Here is an 18338-nt window from a genome sequence, read left to right on the forward strand (position 1 = left end):
GCAATTTTTTTCTCCGCTCGTGGAAATCGCAATTTGTTTTCATGAGTGTGAAGGAAAGAGCGAGTTTACATAGCATGCTTTGAAAGATATTCGCTGCGGATTCTCAGTGCAGACGCCGACAGCAGATTCCGCAGCAATAATCCGATCGTATGCAGCGGCCTAAGCCCTATTTTAGAACGATTCCTCATAAGGAATTGCCCATTATTTCCAATGGGATCGTGCTTGCATCCAAAATTATAACTTTACAAGTAGGATATCGATCCGTGTTTCTCAGACAGATATCGCGCTCGCCCGTGGGAATGCACCCTTATGTAGCCGTATCTGTGTGTGTAAGGGGTTAATCATTGCACAATTCATTCATCTAACATATGGCATTTCTATTCATTCTAAATACATATTCAATAAAGCCGGAGAGCTAACAGTATATCCTTGGAGCTGGATATCATTTTCAAAAACGTTATGCGTGGCCTTGTGGTACTCCAAGTATCTCCGTGCTCAGGATTGAGACATCCATTGTGTTAGCCCACTTCCTCCTCTCCCAATTGTAGCCGTCCATCCGCGGCACTGTGGAAGTATCGTGGGATACACGTCACTGCAGAACGCCGCCCAGCACATGCGCAGCGCTGTACAGAAGCTGCCGGACAGGTACGCAGGCGTCACGGGACGGGCACCAGGTTGAACTCCGTTGCGAGAATCCTGCATGCGAGGTCCGACCCGCCCGTGTGAAGGCGGCCTCGAGACAAACATACAAACCGGCTCATTCCACAGTAACGTGGACACCAATGTCAAAAACTTTTTGTAAGCATAATGTGTCAGGATCCTGCACGATGCACTCAAGATATCACCGTCTGCTACACTTCAACTCCCAGCCGTGTGTTTGCCAGAAGCGGCAAGAAAATCACAACTATTAGGAACAGCCTGTCATGAAGCTTGCATTTTTTTAGCATTATATGTGAAGAGCATGAAGAGCAAAAAGTTGGCAGCCATAAAGTTGGGAACGGGCTCACGTCAGACCTGGCAAGTATCAACAATAACAATATGGCTGCCACCAGCGAGCTGTTTTGCCAACTGCTTCTCACATCTATGACATTTTCAGAATTGTTTTTTGGTTTTACAGAACAAGAAGGCCGACCTCTGCCTTGTAAAGAATATTCCTCTGATTTCATGTTCCGGTGAGCAATTTACATTGTTCTTGATATTGAGAGAGTGTTGCCATGGCAATAAATCATTTCTGTCTCAGATGTGACTACTTTGTCACCAACTGTGTTCCCACTGCAGCTTATGCTACATCTTCTTTTACAATATTATAGGTAAATATGGGTCCAAGAAAAGGCAAAGAGGCAGAAATTATACCAAGGAAGGAAGAAGAGGAAAAAAATCTAATGCCATCTGATGTCACAGACATGGCGGGTCTAATGTTCTTGTTGGGCCTGATGAGAACAGCAGGAAATTCACTTGTGGCAATTGTGTCTGTCGGATCCAGAAAGTCACATCTTCTTACTTCTGTTGGAAAAAAATCAAAACCAATCTGTGTGAAAATCGTTAGGAAAGCAGATGAGGAAGGCACAGCATTAAGGCCGGCTGCATACGAATCCGACCCTGTGCCCGGGAGCCCGCAGCAGAATCCGACCCTGTGCCCGGGAGCCCGCAGGAGAATCCGACCCTGTGCCCGGGAGCCCGCAGGAGAATCCGACCCTGTGCCCGGGAGCCCGCAGGAGAATCCGACCCTGTGCCCGGGAGCCCGCAGGAGAATCCGACCCTGTGCCCGGGAGCCCGCAGGAGAATCCGACCCTGTGCCCGGGAGCCCGCAGGAGAATCCGACCCTGTGCCCAGCCAGCATCCGCGCGTACCTGTCTTTTCTTCTTTTCTGTACCGCGGATGTTCCACACAGCGAGCCGTCAGACATGCACAGTACAGTTTAGTTTTTTCTTTCCTTTTCTTTTTAAATCCCTGATTTTCCTGCGCCATCACTAGGTGATGACGCAGGTACCCGCAATCTTTCCGTAATGTCATTGCGGAAGGGCCATGAGTCGGACAGCTTCAAATAGAAGCCGTCCCTCCGGAATCTGCTTAAAAATAGAGCTGGCTCCGAGTTTTCCTTCATGAGCGGGGAAAAAAATTTGTAATTGGATTTCTGCTCATGTGCAGGGAAAAGCGTTTTCCATAGCATGTTATGGGTGGTAATTGCTGCGGAATCCAGAGGCAGACGCTCGCTCCGGATTCCACAACGCAAACATGCCTGTGTGCAGCTGACCTAAGGCCTCACGTACACAACACGTCCGGAATCTGGCAGTGGAATCCGGCACAGAACCCGGCCCGCGACACTGCGTACTTGTCATTCTCCTACTTCTCTGTACTGTGGATGGATCGCACGGCTCACCATCAGACATGCGCAGTACAGATTTTTTATTTTTTTTTAAACTCCTGTTTTTCCCGCTGAATACAAGCGAAAACTGCAATTAGTTTCCGCTCGTGTGCAGGAAGAATCCCTTTTCCATAGCATGCTATGGAACCCGCAGGTGGACGCCCACCCTGGATTCTGCAGCAAAAATCCACCCGTGTGCATGAGGTCTAAGATGTGCAGAGAAAGAACACAAGGACAGGATGGCTACAGTCACAAGCTTTGCGGCACCTGGTCAGCATGGATGCGAAAGGGAACTTACAGTGTTAGGCCAGTGAAACAGCTGTCAGCGGGGTACGTGGGGTCCGGCAGCACTGAGCTCACAGCCGACGGCTTGCACGGAGCTGACAGCTGCCACACGCAACGTAGCTCAGTGCCGTTGGGCGGCACACAGCTCACAGCCGGCTGCTGTTCCGCGCCGCACTGCCATCCATGCTGTGCAGCTGCAGTGCGCGTCGGACCCCCAGCTGCGGCAGACTACTTAACATGATAGCGGCCCAGAAGCGCTTCTGCACTGCAGAAGGTGCTTCAGCGCTGTTTCTCCTCATTGTATTCTCAACTCCGGGGGCAACGGCGTTTGTCTGTCCTTCCAGGACCTACAGCCTTGCCACATTAACAGCCAATCAGGGACAAGGCGGCGTCACCCCCCTGTCAATCTTGACTCCAGCAGGACTTGTGGCGTGAAGATACACTAATACCCAAAAAAAAGTATAGGTGGTCATTAGGGTTTAAAGGCATTGGCAGCTATATGCCCTACTAAAGGAGGTGGATACAAATATGGAAACACTGTACGAAACGCATGCCTTAAATTACATGGGATTATAAAAAAATATTTCACAGTACTACCAGTGTGTTTTAACTACATCAGAGGTAATGATTAATATCCCAAGCAGATCCCTCCCTGCTAATGGTCCGGGATCCATACAGGCGTACTGCAGCGCAGTTAGCAGGCGGTGCTGTAGTTGTTGCATGATGCAACGATCTGTATAACAGCGCCAAAACGTGGGAAACGTCATTTGTCTTTAAGACAGCGTTCTGCGCAGTTGTGAGGGAATCATGGCAGAGCTGACGGAATTCCAACACGGTCGCATAGCATCCAAGACTATGACCGCATACACTAAAACGGGACAAACCACAGTCGACAAACACCAGCGTGAACGAAAATGCATTGAGTGACAGAAACAGATGATCATTGCGTAGGGTGGTGATGAAAAAGAAGCAGACTACAGCGTAGCCACTTCCGTATTTTTGTCCATCTCTCCTATATGAGCCAGAGTGAAGGCTCACTAACTAGTAGGAACTCTTGCTTTGGCAGACTCTGCCTGTCCCATGAATCTGTCTCCCTTAGGCTACCATGTTTAACTCCCTAATGCCACAGGATGGAAATTTACATCCTGCACACATGGTTCATAACGTAATAATAATAATAATCTTTATTTATATAGTGCCAACATATTCCGCAGCGCTAACAGACCGTAACCCCACGTCTTGTGGATGACAGGGGATCAAAAGTGAGCCTATGCCACCTCGCAGTGGGAACCGGCTGCTACTGACAAGCCATGGCCTGTGATCGCTGTTGTAAGTGATAATACTTTACCAAGGCTATTCTGGTTCAAATCCCCTACAGGAGGAACATAAAAAATGTAAAGGGAAAAAAAATTGTAACAAAAAAAATTTTTTTTTTTTTTATTTTTTTTTATGGGAAAGTATGTAAAAACACACGTATTTAGTATCACTGTATCCATAATGACATGTGCAATAAATTGAAAATGCTGTATATCCTGCATGGCAAAAACTGTAGAAGAAAAAATAAAGTGGAGCTTAACCCTTTCCAATCCAATTTGTATCCTGGTTTTCCTAGGGGGCTTTTCTACTGTTATAGAACGGCACTATCTGCATGAGGTGACACATTGGATAGGCTCCGACAACAGAGAGGCTGGCAATATACAGTAAGAGAATCCCGATGGACATCTTCCAACATCGGAGCTGTACAGCCTTAAATCATAATGTCTTTAGACGTCAGACAGTGGATTGAAAAGGGTTAAATGCTTATCTTAATTTTATCTCTCAAAAAAACACAATAAAATTCTGCGAAAAAACTATGCATAATTTTGGTATCGACGTAATCAAAGCAACAGACAGAAAAACAAAGGAACATGCAATTTATGCTGTGTGATTAACATTATTAAAACCCCCTAAAAAACAATTGCAGAATCAATGTTTTCTCTCCCTGTCCGCCTAAAAAAAAAATATATATATATAGTTTTACATTATATGTACCCCCCAAAAAAACTAAAATTCGACATGCAAAAAAAGCCCTGATATGACAATGTAGATGGAAGACACTATGGCTTTTGAAACATGTTGCATTCTTATGGCCATAATAGGCTATGTCCTTAAAAAAAAAAAGCATACATTTAATGTGTACATTTTTAAACAGGACTCCACAGGATGAACAGCTATTCTACTATGCCATGTCATACTTTTGTTTTTTCTTGCGATACACTGACATATATAGCTCACTCTTCACGTTCGACTGACTAATGCAGAACTTTCTGGGGTACAAACTATACATAATAATCTGGATGTGAACAGTATCTTAGATAAGACACTAGCCTCCATACAAAAACAGAGACAAGGTGTCAACGGGCAGGAGCTACACCAGATCTGTTATGCACCAAATAAAAGTGTCCCAGCACCTTTCTATGGTAGGTGCATGGTTTTTTTTTATGGTTGCTGATAAAGTAGTCCAAATTGTCCCACTGGAGAGGTTATGACGTGCCAAGATGTCTATCAGGACCAGGTTAGATGATAGCAGCCCCTTCCACCTCTTTAAATCTGAGCTTCCTACCTTGTCGGGTGGCTATGGTGCCTGGTAGGGCTGTAGGAGCTGGGCCACCACCTGAGAGCTGCTGAGCACAGTGCAGTGGAGACGTATGCCGGAGCTCAGAGTCCCAAGATGGCACCCGGTCCCAGCGCTGATGCTGCCCCCTCTGCCAAGCACTGTCTGCATCCTCTGGGGTAAGTGCCTCGCTTCCAGAACTTGTGGGCCACATGTAGCGGCCCAGATGCAGCCTGTGGGCCCTGAGTTTAACATGTGCTCTGGACGCAGAGGATGCCCTCTTGTTACAGTCCCAGTCCTTGGTACAAATAGGGGACAATACATAGCTCTCTACTTCTGTGTAGTATATCTAATCAGTTATTAGCTCGCCCTTCAGCAGTCTTACTTTTAACTAAATAACCACAATTTTGATAACCTCTCTGGGTATTGTAGTCCGCCCATTCTATCTATTGCTTTAGTTGCCCACCTTTGTACCCACTCAAGCTCTGATATGTCCTTTCTGAGTACCAGTGTCCAAAACTGTCCCCAATATACCATGTGTGGTCTGACCAGTGACTTGTAAAGAGGAAGAACAAGTTCTCATCATACGCCATAAACTATCAACTATAGTAATGGGGCTTTTACACGGGCCAGTTATTGGGCCCAAACAATCGGATAGTGTAAAGGGACCAATGACAGCAAACAAACAAGTGACTGAACATAAAAACGCTCACTGATCAGTGATACATCTTCCAGCAGTAACAGGGAGACATTGATCGTCCCAACGGGCCGGCTCTACCACACTGGCGACCGTTCGTCCCCATAAGCTAATTCTCAGTACATATATTGCCCGCGGGTGTCAGCTGTTATAAACAGCTGACGCCCGCACTGTGTGAAGAGAGGTAGCCCCACAACCTGTCTTCATGCATACCCCGCCGCTCCATGACGTACCTATACGTCATGGAGAGGGAAGGGGTTAAATGGCACCAACTTTTCAGACACCTTCTGCTCCTCTACCAGCTTGTGTTAGTCTCTTCATTTCTGTAATATACTTGCATTAAACATTTTGTTGCTCTACCTCTGTAAATCATGTTTGAAGTGACTGCCACTAGAGGTCTCCCTTTACCTGCAATCCATTCCCTTAGGTACAGAGCTTCCTTAGTAACAAGGACACAGATACATTAGCATAACAACAGGGGGAGGGGCTATCTTCACAAGCAGCTCCTGTGCACTGAGAGGCTGCAGGCTGACAGATCTGCAGACACTGTGATAAAAATCTCCACAATCTCCTGCTGTTGCAGTGTGTAGGTGTGCACACACATATATATCTCACACATACACACTATAGGTCTCCTGCTCACGGACGGAAATTCCACGGTGGGATTTCCCGCAGAATTTATGCCCGTGCACGCTATCATAGGACTGCATTAGATAATGAATGCGTGTAAAAACTCACTCGGTAAACAAATTGCGTCATGTCCTATTTCTACGTGAGCCTTGCAGAGGCCCATACAGAAACGTCATCGCTGACGCGCCAGCTCTGCACTGCGCATGTGCATTTGTGCACCAGCCGACACATCGCAGTGCAGATAGAGAAGATGCCAGACGAGTGAGTATAAGGTCAATACCAGGGCCCGGGTCGCATCCCGCTGCGATCTGACCTGGTCATGTGCAGGCGGCCATAGTGGGATTACTAGCAATTTAGCCATAATGTCTCTAAATGCCTGATCGTCCTGGGAAACCAGATGGGTGGGCAGATACTGCCTCCCTGCTGATTGGGCCAGAGACAATGGACTGCAGTATGGGAAGTAAAGGCAAGGAAATAAGGACATCAACTGCTGCAGAATGCTAGGCTTGCGATATGTCCCCTGTATGAAAGTGGATTGCAAACAGCAAAGCAACAGAAAAATGGGAAAGACCGTGTTGAAATCTCAGGTACACTAAGTCCCGTGAAATCACGGTACATCCTCATATATATAACCATGAAGAGGAACGCTGCGCAAGCAGAGAGAATGACACAACGAGGGACCTCCACATTGGTTGTCCCTAGTATTTTGTGTATTTGAAATCATTGACACGTCTGTAATTATAACAATTATTCCTAATTCCACTGCATATAACATGTTTCCCCCAAAATAAGACACTGACTTATGTTAATTTTTGCCTGAAAAGAGGCGCAGTGTCTTACAATACTTACCTAGCAGCCGGCGTTGGGGTCCCTCACGCTGGTCTCTGTCACTGCTGCAGGCTGTCGTGTTCTCCTGCACGCTGACAGAATTCTTCCTGGTAGTGGGGCTTGAACACCCTGCCTCCAGCAAGCTAATGCTCTGATTGGTTATTCAAGCGCTGCGTCAGCCAATGCGAGTGGGCTCAGGATTAACCAAATCGCAGCCATTCATTGCATATCATTGAATGGCTGTGATTGGTTAATCGAAAACCGTCTCTCATTGGCTGGCGTGGCGCTCGATTAACCAATCAGAGCATTAGCTTGCTGGAGGCAGGATATTTACACCCTGCTACCAGGTAGAATTGCTCTGTCGGCGTGCAGAAGGACATAGCAGCCTGCAGCAGCCCAACGCCTAGGGGCCTGAACGACGGCTGCTAGGTGAGAATTGATTTGTTTTACAAGTAGTGAAGCTAAGGGTTATATTTCAAGCCCTCCACCCTCCCCTGAAAATCTGTGTAGGCCTTATTATCGGGGTAACATGGTAACAGTCGCGTTCCTGTCCCAGCTTTCTCCTAGCATTACCTATTCTATTTCCAAACTTAAATGAACTGAGTTAGGCCGCTTTCAGGCGGGGTGTCTGGTCTGTGTTGAGACTGTAATGCAGGACTAATGTAACTCCATAGGGCTAGTCATATTTTTTACGTCCGTTTTTCGGTAACGCAGCAGGATCTATTTTTGGGGCATCTGCCTCCATATTTGTATTAGTTTTAATTAAGCAAATAAAGATCAGTATTTGCCCAATAAAAATAAAAAGATACATGCGGATGAAAAATTGCTGCCATATGGACATATGTCACCTGAAGCGCGCCAGCACCCCGGCTGTGTTTCATCACGCTCCCCTGAAGGCGGCCTAAGACATGTATGATGTTTTCCTGCTCCGTTCGGCGGCAGCCATAAAGACTTTAACTGTTTGTGTAGAAATAAAACGCCCGCTCTCCAGTCACATCTGTCAGTTCTGGTTACTGGGGATACACTGCCTAGCAACTGCAATGTGGTTGTCAGGCAGAACATCCATAGCAACCAGTCTGTCTCAGTTTCAAGTCCAACTAAGGGCAACCTGGCAGGACTGGCACTGCCATACTGAATCCATCCCTCTGTGCCCTCCCCGGGAACAATCCCCCAGTACACATCCCTGCCGTATACAGGCGGCGCTGTGTCCCTCCCCGTATATATACACCGGCACAGCATGGCTGCACGGATCCCCGGTGTGAGGCCGCAGCTTACCAGCCGTCCTCCTGGCACAGGGTAGTACCCGTCACTTCTGCCATCTTCCGACACAACACCCGGGCACGTCTCAGCGGACACACAACGACCCCCAAAAACTATGTCAATTACTCTTTTCATTAACTAACAGAAGTCCGGGGACGGTGACACCTCATCTGGCCGCGCTCGGCGCTTCTTTATGACGAAGGCGACAACAAAGGTTGACAGAGACCAAGCAGCCAATAGGCTCGGGATGACCTCGCAGCGATCAGCCAATCAGCGCCAAGACGGTGACGTAACAGACTGAGACAAAGGTTGTTAGAAACCAGCGGCGCCATGATTGCTAAGGCAAACGGAGTAATCTGCCAGTAATTTGTAGGTTATTAGTGCTAGGGATGCACGTTTATATCTATATACAGATAATTATTTCATCCATGTGTTTATATGTTACAAGTAGAATTTCTCCTCAAGGGTGTTTGCAACCATGACTGATATAACAAAGCACTACAAGAAACCAACCTTATATATAAAATGCACAATCTGCTTGCCTGTGTACTATAAAAATCCACAGTTCTGGTCATTTTGAGTGAAATTTAGCATAAGAGTTCTTCAGCACCATGCGATGAATATCAACATAATTAAAATTGAAAACTCGCCGACTTCCCCGTAATTTTTGTTGCCAACAGCAACCAATCACAGCTCAGCTTTCATTTCTTATACTGCTGAGGCAAAATAAAGGTTGCGCTGTGATTGGTTGCTATGGGCAACAAAGGTTTCCTTTTGGCCAGCTTTCATCAGAGTGCGGTGCTGGCCTCATTTTTGTGGCCCACTTTGTAAATTCCAAGACTGCTAATCATAAAATCACCCTGCAACGCACGGGTATATCACCTAGTGCTTAATATAATAAGACTAGTAATTATTAGGAAATTATTGTACCAGTGTTTCTGGTGGTGCAATTCGCCACACAGTTTTGCTACATGCACGTCACACACACACACAGCACTGCTACATGCACGTCACACACACAGCACTACTACATGCACGTCACACACACAGCACTACTACATACATTGTTCATCGCATACAACAGGGATCAGAAGCAGCACAGCACTGGAGATGAAGGACCTTTGATGACCTCACTGTAATGCTCCGCCCCTGATGACATGATGGTGAAGCTCATCTCCAGTAAATAATCACATGCTCCACCCCTGATCACATGACGCTGAAGTTCATCTCCAGTGAATGAATTACATGCTCGGCCCCTGATCACATGACAGTGACATCATCAGAGGTCCTTCATCGCCAGTGAGGGAGTTACATGATCCACCCCTTATCACATGATGGCGACGTCATCACAGGTCTTCCATCCTTGTGCAGATTACGGGCGGACTACAAACCCCCTCAGTTGCTACGGAATACTAACAAACACCTAGCCAGACAACAGCCATGTGCATACAGGACCTGTGATGATGTCGCCGTTATGTGATCAGGGGCGGAGCATGTAACTCCCTCACTGGGGATGAAGGATATTTGATTACGTCACTGCCATGTGATTAGGGGCGGAGCATGTAAGTCACTCAAAAACCCACTCACTTACGCACAGACTGACAGATCATCACTAATAGTTTCACTGCAGGCAGGACTAGAGAAGATAGAAGTTTGTACCTACTGATGCAATCCCCACAATCAGCATTAAAAGGATCAGGTTTCAATAGACCATATACTGCATACCATAGTCTGTCTCACTAAGAGAATGCAGCCGATAGCAGCGACTTTGAGAGAATCACTGCGACATCAGTGGACAAACAAAGCTGGCCGCAGCGCTGCTCTGACTGCTTGATGTACACTGTGTATTAGTATAGATCATTAGTCTAAGACACGACACCTGCTTTGTGTGACCAATGCTGCCCATGTGAGCCCCGCTGGCCAGTTGGATCAGCTTGTATCGGCTTAAGGCTCATTTAGACATGCCAATTATCATTGAAAAATCGTTATAACGACCAAAAGTGCGAGATAATCGTTACATCTAAAAGTAAGCCGTTGTGTACTGTTCATTCGTTATTCAGTCTCAGCCAGCATAAAAATCATTGTCGGCTTGTTGACTTCTCATTAATTTAAACACTCCCCGCCCAGTGTGTAACGTAGGACATGAAGCACTGAAAGGGATTTGAAGGATTTTGAACGATGAACAAGTTAGGGGTGATGTTACCGACTTGTGCGCTCCTTCAAACAAGAATCAGCTCGTGTAAATGGTGCATTAACTACTGATGCATACATATGTGTAGTGGCCCAGCACATCATCCTGGTCCCCTCCATAAATGTTATGTATGTTTGTCTTATGTAGATGCACTGTGCAAGCCTGTCTTGTCATTTCCAGTGTGTGTATTGCACAGCAGCAGCGCTTGAGATGTTAATTTTAATAAAATCCAAGTCTGCATGTAAATGTATCACGTTTGCCATGTCACGTGGTATGAGAGAAGGTATAAATAGGAGTGATTGAGAGCGGAAAAGGAGTTCCATCTTCTGGGTTTGAGTGAGTTCCATTTTGACTGCCACCTATCACAGAGCCACATGGAAGCACCTTCAGCATCCTTGTAATGAAGATGGAAGAGGAGGAGAGATTTCCCGTGATGTCTGAATTCTGGATGTGAATGGAGTGAGTCCCCATTAGTGAGAGAGCAATTGTAAGTAATTCTTCTGGACCGGGCCAGTGCAGAGGTACTACCTCTCTGTCTGATTTTCCTACACAGCTGTCCAGAGCCAGGAACCCCACAGAGAGGTAATCTTTATTGCTTTTGAAAGTCATTTGCCTGCACTGTAACGTTTTTTTTTAAAGTGAACTGCCTTGTGTACTCTGTTCAAGTTTAAGAAGTAAAAGTTTATGCCTAGGGACCCGTGGTACTCAAAGACTGTCCGTCCCTACATTTATTACCTGCTGGAGGTAATTCCGGTGTGTGTAGGAACGGTGGCGTCACCCGTGACAACTACAACTCCCATAGTCCTGTGTATTGGTATTCCCTATCATAGGGGTGTCTACGGTGGCCTGCAGTACCACTCTGGCCTTGGCTGCATGTGTTCCCTCCAGGAAAGAGTTTGGTAAGTGCAGTTGTGACAAGCCAGCACTATACCCTTCCAGCTCCCCACATATGTCAGGTGCTGCATATGCACAGAATGTATCACGTAGTCAGAGAATCGGTTCAGCCATCTTTGTTGCTCAAGGCCCAGAGGGTAATTTTTAAGGGTACGTTACATGTAGTGGAAATTGTGCTGATTTTCCACAACTGAAAATCTGCACCAAAATGCGCATCAAAGTCTGCACTATTTGTGCAGATTTTTACACAGATCCTCAGCAGACTTCACTTCTTCAATTGAGAGTGTGAAATCTGTGGATCCACAGGAACTGCACCAATGTTGCAGATATTTACACGTTTTTTTCACACGGATTTTGGTGCAGATTTGCTGCTGCAGAAAATCCGAACTATGAAGGGGTGCTGATAAGTATTGAGCCTTACCCAGAAAAAAAATTGCAGCTTTTTTAAGTCAATGCAAATTGAATTCTTCTGACTGCTGGGCAAACCACTCATTTGCAGCATTAGTTGCCTCCAAAACACTCCCAAACCGTTGTCCCTTTTTTTTAGATTGGGGAACAGATGGAGCCAGGTTGGGCGAATAGGGTGGATGGGCCATCAGTTGAAAGCCTAAGGAGGTCATTTTTGCAATACTGGCACCTGCAGCGTGCACGGGGCATTGTCATGCAACAGGATGACACCTTTGGAGAGCTTTCCTCAATGTTTTTACTAAATATTTTGCCTCAGCTTTGTCAAAAATGAACAGTAATATGATGCATTGATAGTTGAACACTTTGGGAGGCAGTCCACGAGCAGAACTCCCATCTTATCCCAAAGAATGGTTGCCATTTGCTTCTATGCTGACCTTTTACACACAGACCTTTTTTGGCCTGGGGGAACCACTGCACCTCAATTCCTTAGACAGTTCCTTAGTCTCTGGATCATAACAGTAGATCCAAGTCTCATCACCAGTTTGTCCAGAAAACGGACTAATTTCTTCCTAAATACTCCAAAACAGCCACTGATGTCTCCACACGTCTCCTCTTCTGTTCGCTTGTCAAACCTTTCGGGATCCACTTGGCTGTAAACTTTCCCACTCCCAAATCGTTGTGGATAATGGCACCAACTCTCTCCTGTGATATCCCCAGATATGAAGCAATACTTTTGGCTGATATTCCAGGGTCTTCCATGATCTTGTCCTGGATGGCTTTCACATTTGCAGGCAAGGAGACGCAGACAGGCCTTCTACCGGGTTTCTCACCTTTAATACCAAAATTTGCCAAAACCCCTTCATTGTTTTCTCAGGCACAGAAGCTTGTTCGATACTTAAAGGGGTTTTCCAACTCATTACTTTTTGAGCACTCCCATGCCCCAAACTATATAAAAGTAATAAACTCAGTAGCTGTAAAGCTCCTCTCTTAATAGAGGCCAAAACTTACCAGCTATCATGGCTAAATAACTTGTACTCCTTGGTGTTCTTCTAAACATACTTGGTCCCCAGGAAGTGGTTTGAGCGGATGTCCAGGGATTTGACTGGTGATGGCAGAGCTCTTCTTCTGCAGCCTAATATGTGGCAAGATTCCGGAGCCACTGCCTAACATGATCTGACTGCTAGTGAGTCTACAGCTTCTACTCTGCTGCTTCCTTGGACCTGCTCTCCCTGACGTTGGGACACAGAACTGAGACATGGAGCTGCAAGTCTCTCCCCCCCCCCCCCCCCCCCCCCCTCCACTGCCCAAGCTACCTCTGTGGTATGCACGCTTCCTCTTGTTTGCGCTGTCTGCAAGGAAGCAGGCAGACACCATCTTGAATAGCCGGGCAGCGGGTGGCTGAATTCTCCAGCAGCGCTCTCCTGCACATTACATCCGCAGCGCACTGCACTGCTTGGCACTAACCGTCATTGTGAGCTATACTGTGGTGGTCTGCACATGTGGCTGTGGATGTTACTGTCTTCCTGCAGTAGCTTCAAGACATCAAGGGGACAACTTTTCCTCCTGTGAAGCTGTCCCTTTTCTTTCATTGAGGCTGTTGCACGAGTTTGGTTGGAGATTTTATGGGAAGGTGGGCTGGATGCCATTTTGGGCAAGTAACAGGGATATCTTATCCCCCATTATTGTGACTATGACTGTATTAACAACTTGAGGAACTATAAGATCCTGCTGAACCTCACATATTACTATTCATTACATCATTGGACCTCACATGGCGAGTGGCAACACAGTGGAAAAATGGTTTACTCTCCTCCACTTTGCTAAACCTCTAGAGCTGTGCTCTAATTTTTTCTCTTGCTTTCAGAAGGGGACTAAATCAAATTAAAATTTATATTTTTTTCTACAATATTTAAGGGACTTGAGTCCTAATTTTTATGCAAAGGAGTCTTCCCATTAAAATATTCAGCAAACGGCACATAGACTATGCTACCACCTAGTGACTGCACACGATTTAACAATTAACCTTGAGCATTATATAAATCCACTCATGGAAATTACTAATTACCTAAAAATATACTTTACTTTCCCTCATATTCAGCGGTATACTAATCATAAGTATTACCCAATTAACTAAATCTAACATATGCTTAACTGATTTGACACCCTATACTTTATGGCTTGAGGTGGACAACACCTACACAGGATTAGAATGCTTTTGTGAGGTCGTGCCACACTGAGCACCTTGAAGAGGACATAAAGTTCACACTGTCCTCTTTCCTGAAGCAGCCAGTCACTGCTTTGAAAGCTTGCAACTCCAACAAGCATCCCCACAGCCACGTTCTCAGGGTCCCTTGACAACTTCCAGCCTAGTACCTAACCTGCCCACAATGAGAGTCTCTGATTCCTACAGATTGCTTCTTTACCATTGAACACTTGCTTCTTTGAGACACCATGATTAATAGGATTTTACTCAATAATTCTTTACCATCCTCCTGCAAACTCTCTTCTAACTACTAGGTTTTCCCCATCCTCATACCAGATAGTGCCAGCAATGTACGCTAAATCACAGGAAGAAGAGGATCTGACGGGGTGGAGGTGAGGTGACGGGGTGGGGGGGGGGGGACTGGAGGAGCCAGGAGAAGATCAGTGAGGTGAAGATCTGGTAAGAAGACTGCTTGGGAAGAAATTGTTAAGTAGAGAATTTTTCTTTTTATGACCGAACCCCTTTAAGTGCTAAGAGCATATCATTCCTACAGCCATTTTATCTCACTTCACAAAGCAAAGGTCAGTAGAAAAATATTTCTAAGGCTAATGAATTATTCTTGTAAGCAGATGTCCTTGTATCTGTGCTTCTAGATATTTTGACATTCTTTCTGTTGCTAATGTACTAAATGTCTCTTCTTAAGGATTGTTTTAGAATAATGTGGGAAGGAATACAAGCCATAAGATACATGGATACTCAATATGGATACATGAATATGCATGAGATGTAAACTTACAGGATTCGCTATAAATTACATTTTGATTGGTTGCTAGGGGGGTGTAGCAGTTCGTGATTACCTCCTGACAAATGGTAGAAAGTTTATGCTATAAAAGCTATACGCTGAGCTTGGAAACATCATCTGATTATTTCACATTTTCTTATCAGATGTATCAAAATAATAATTAGGCTTACCTAATTGAGTTGTCTACTTAACTAACTCATACACATCACTAAATGCCCGGAAGTAGACTGCTCTCCTCCATAAATTCAGACTGATCCTAGTAAGCTGGATTCATTATCATATCTCATGGACAGAAAGCATGGGCGTAACTATACAGGATGCGGGGATGCACCCGGACCCAGAAGCCTTAGGGGGCCCATAAGGCCTAACTTCTCCATATAGTATGCCTAGTAGTATGAATAAAGCTTTATAGTTGGGGGCCCTGTTACAGCTTTTGCATTGGGGCCCAGGAGCTTCAAGTTATGCCTCTGAGAAAGAATTATTTCTTTAACCTCTTAATGCTATGGGATGCACACTTGCGTCCTGCAGCGTTGGAGTATGTATGAAAAGACATCGCCGACACCCGACCGCAACAGCTCTGATAATCCATGTATCTCATTAGAGTTGTTAACCTTTTAAATGCCGGTGTCAATTCTGACAGACGCATTTAAATCCCTCGGCTGATGTTTCAGAGCCCCATACGCTCACCCGCGATGAGATCGCAGGGAGCCGTGTGGGTGTCATGACAGCTGGGGGCCTTCTGAAAGGTCCCAGGACTGTCATAGTAGAATGCTTAGTAAGCCTTGTCCTTAGGGTGGCATGATAGAATGTCTGTCTGATGTATGATGTAAAGCTATGGCATTACATCATACTGCAGGAGCGATCGACGCATCGCATGTTTATGTTTAACTAATTGTTAAAAAAAATAAAAGGTAATAAAAGTTAAAAAAAAACAAAAAACTTTTGCCATATTTATAATAAAAGAATCTAAATAATAAAGCAAAATTACATATTTGGTATCACTACATTTGTAAAAGTCCGCATTATTTACCCCACACAGTGAACATCGTAAAATAAAAAAGAAAGAATGCCAGAATTGTGCTTTTTTTTGGTCACCCCATCTCTAAAAAAAGATGTAATAAAAAGTGATCAAAAAGTCGTATGTACTCCAGAATGGTATCAACAGAAACTACAGGACGTTCTGCAAAAACCAAGCCCTCGAACAGCTATGTCGACGAAAAAAAATAAAGTTATAGCGGTCAGAAGATGGCTGCAGAAAATAAAATCCAAGGCATACCTTTCTAATCAAAATTTTATTGCTTACACTAACACTTCCATTGAAAGAGAACTCCCCACCTCCCGTGTCAACCTGTTCCACTCATTAATCACCCTCACTGTCAGAAAGTTCTTTCTAATATCTAATCTGTGTCTCCTTCCTTTCAGTTTGATCCCATTGCTTCTAGCTTTTCCTTGTGGAAATGAGCATAGGGCTGATCCCTCTGCCCTGGGATAGTCCTTCAGATATTAATAGACAGCTATTAATCTTCTCTCAGCCTTTTTTTTTTTTTTGCAAGCTAAACCTTCCCAGATTCTTTAACCGTTCCTCATGGTTTGCAGACCACTCACCGTCATGGTAACTCTTCTCTGAACTTGCTCCAGTTTGTCAGGGTCTTGTTTTTAACTAAGGTGTCCAGAACTGGACACAGTATTCCAGATGAGCAGAGAGGATAATTATCTCACGTGATCTAGACTCTATGCTTCTCATAATACATCCTAGAATTGTCTTTGCCTTTTTGCTGCTGCATCAAATTGTTGACTCCTGTTCAGTCTATGATCTATTAATATACCCAAGTCTTTTTCACATGTGCTGCTGCTTAGCCCAATTCCTCCCATTCTGTATGTGCTTTTTTTCACTTTTCTTGCCCAGATGTAGGACTTTGCATTTCTCCTTGTAAATACCATTGTGTTAGTCACTGCCCACTGTTCAAACTTCTCTAGATTATTTTTTTAATCCTATCTTCTTTATTGTTAGATAGCCCTCTTAGCTTTGTGTCATCTGCAAATTTGCTCATTTTCCCCTCAATTCCCTCCTTTAGATCATCTATAAAATTGTTGAGCAACACTGGACCCAGGACAGAGCCTGGAGGTACCCCACTTGAGACATTCTTCCACTTGAATATGTAGCCATTTATGACTGCTCTTTGAGTACAATCATTCAGCTAGTTGTAAATCCACCTAAAGTTGCCTTGCCGATCCTATATTTGGTCATTTTTTCAGCAGGCCTGGAATGAGATACTTTGTCAAATGCTTTACTAAAGTCAAGATATACTATATTTACTGCATTTCCTTGATCAACCCAGTCCATGATTCTGTCATAGTAGGAAATTAGATTTGTCTGGTATGATTTTTGGTACAAACCCATACTGGCTTTGGTTAATTACTCCATTCTTATCCAAGTACTTGCATGCATGCATGTTGTTAATTTGTTCAAAGATCTTTCCTGGTATATAGTTGTGCTCACAGACCTGTAGTTTCATGGGTCCACCTTCCCTTTTTTGAAGATAGGGACAACATTTGTGCTTTACTAATCTTCTGGAACTTCTCCTGTTCTCCATGAATTTTTAAAGATTATGGCTAGTGGTTCAGCAATTGCTTCCTTTAATATCCTAGGATGTAATTCATCTGAACCTGGAGACTTGAATTCATTTAAGTTAGCTAAGTGTTCCCTCACCATCTCTCTGTTTAGAGATAGCCTGGATTCTTTTATTTCTTCAGTAGCAGAGGTAAGATTAATTGATGTTGAATTTACTTTCTAAAAGAAAACAGATACAAAATAGGAATTTAAAAGGCTAGCCTTATCAACATTATTTTTAACCAATTCATTATTTTCACCCTTATAGCATCTTTTGACATACCGCCAAAATCCTTTTTTATGGTTTTTAACCTCTTGCCAGCTTCAATTCATTATTAGCTTTAATTTTTATGACACTTGCCGTACAGTTTCTGCAGACTGTATTATATTATTTTTTAGATATTCTCCCTCTTTTCATTTGATAAGCTTATTTTTATTCATTTTTAGCATTGTGTTCATCCACCCTGGTCTCTTTAATGCTTCCCATTCTTCCTTCTTTTAGGGATTGTTAATGATTGTGCTTTGAGAATCTCATTTTGCAATATTTCCCTACCTTTCTTTCCTTAAGAAC

General features: G+C 44.5%; 1 protein-coding gene across 1 annotated transcript in view; it reads right to left on the bottom strand.

The window, feature by feature from the left end:
* Positions 1-8848, bottom strand: part of TDRD3 (tudor domain containing 3) — a 271283-nt gene extending 262435 nt beyond the window's left edge. Inside the window, exon 1 of the mRNA XM_066581368.1 lies at positions 8674-8848. Coding sequence (XP_066437465.1) covers positions 8674-8717 — 44 coding nt within the window. The 5' untranslated portion in view covers positions 8718-8848. The remainder of the gene's footprint in view (positions 1-8673) is intronic.
* Between the last annotated feature and the right edge of the window lie 9490 nt (positions 8849-18338).

The sequence above is a fragment of the Eleutherodactylus coqui genome, chromosome 1 (assembly GCF_035609145.1).
Source record: "Eleutherodactylus coqui strain aEleCoq1 chromosome 1, aEleCoq1.hap1, whole genome shotgun sequence".
NCBI lineage: Eukaryota > Metazoa > Chordata > Amphibia > Anura > Eleutherodactylidae > Eleutherodactylus > Eleutherodactylus coqui.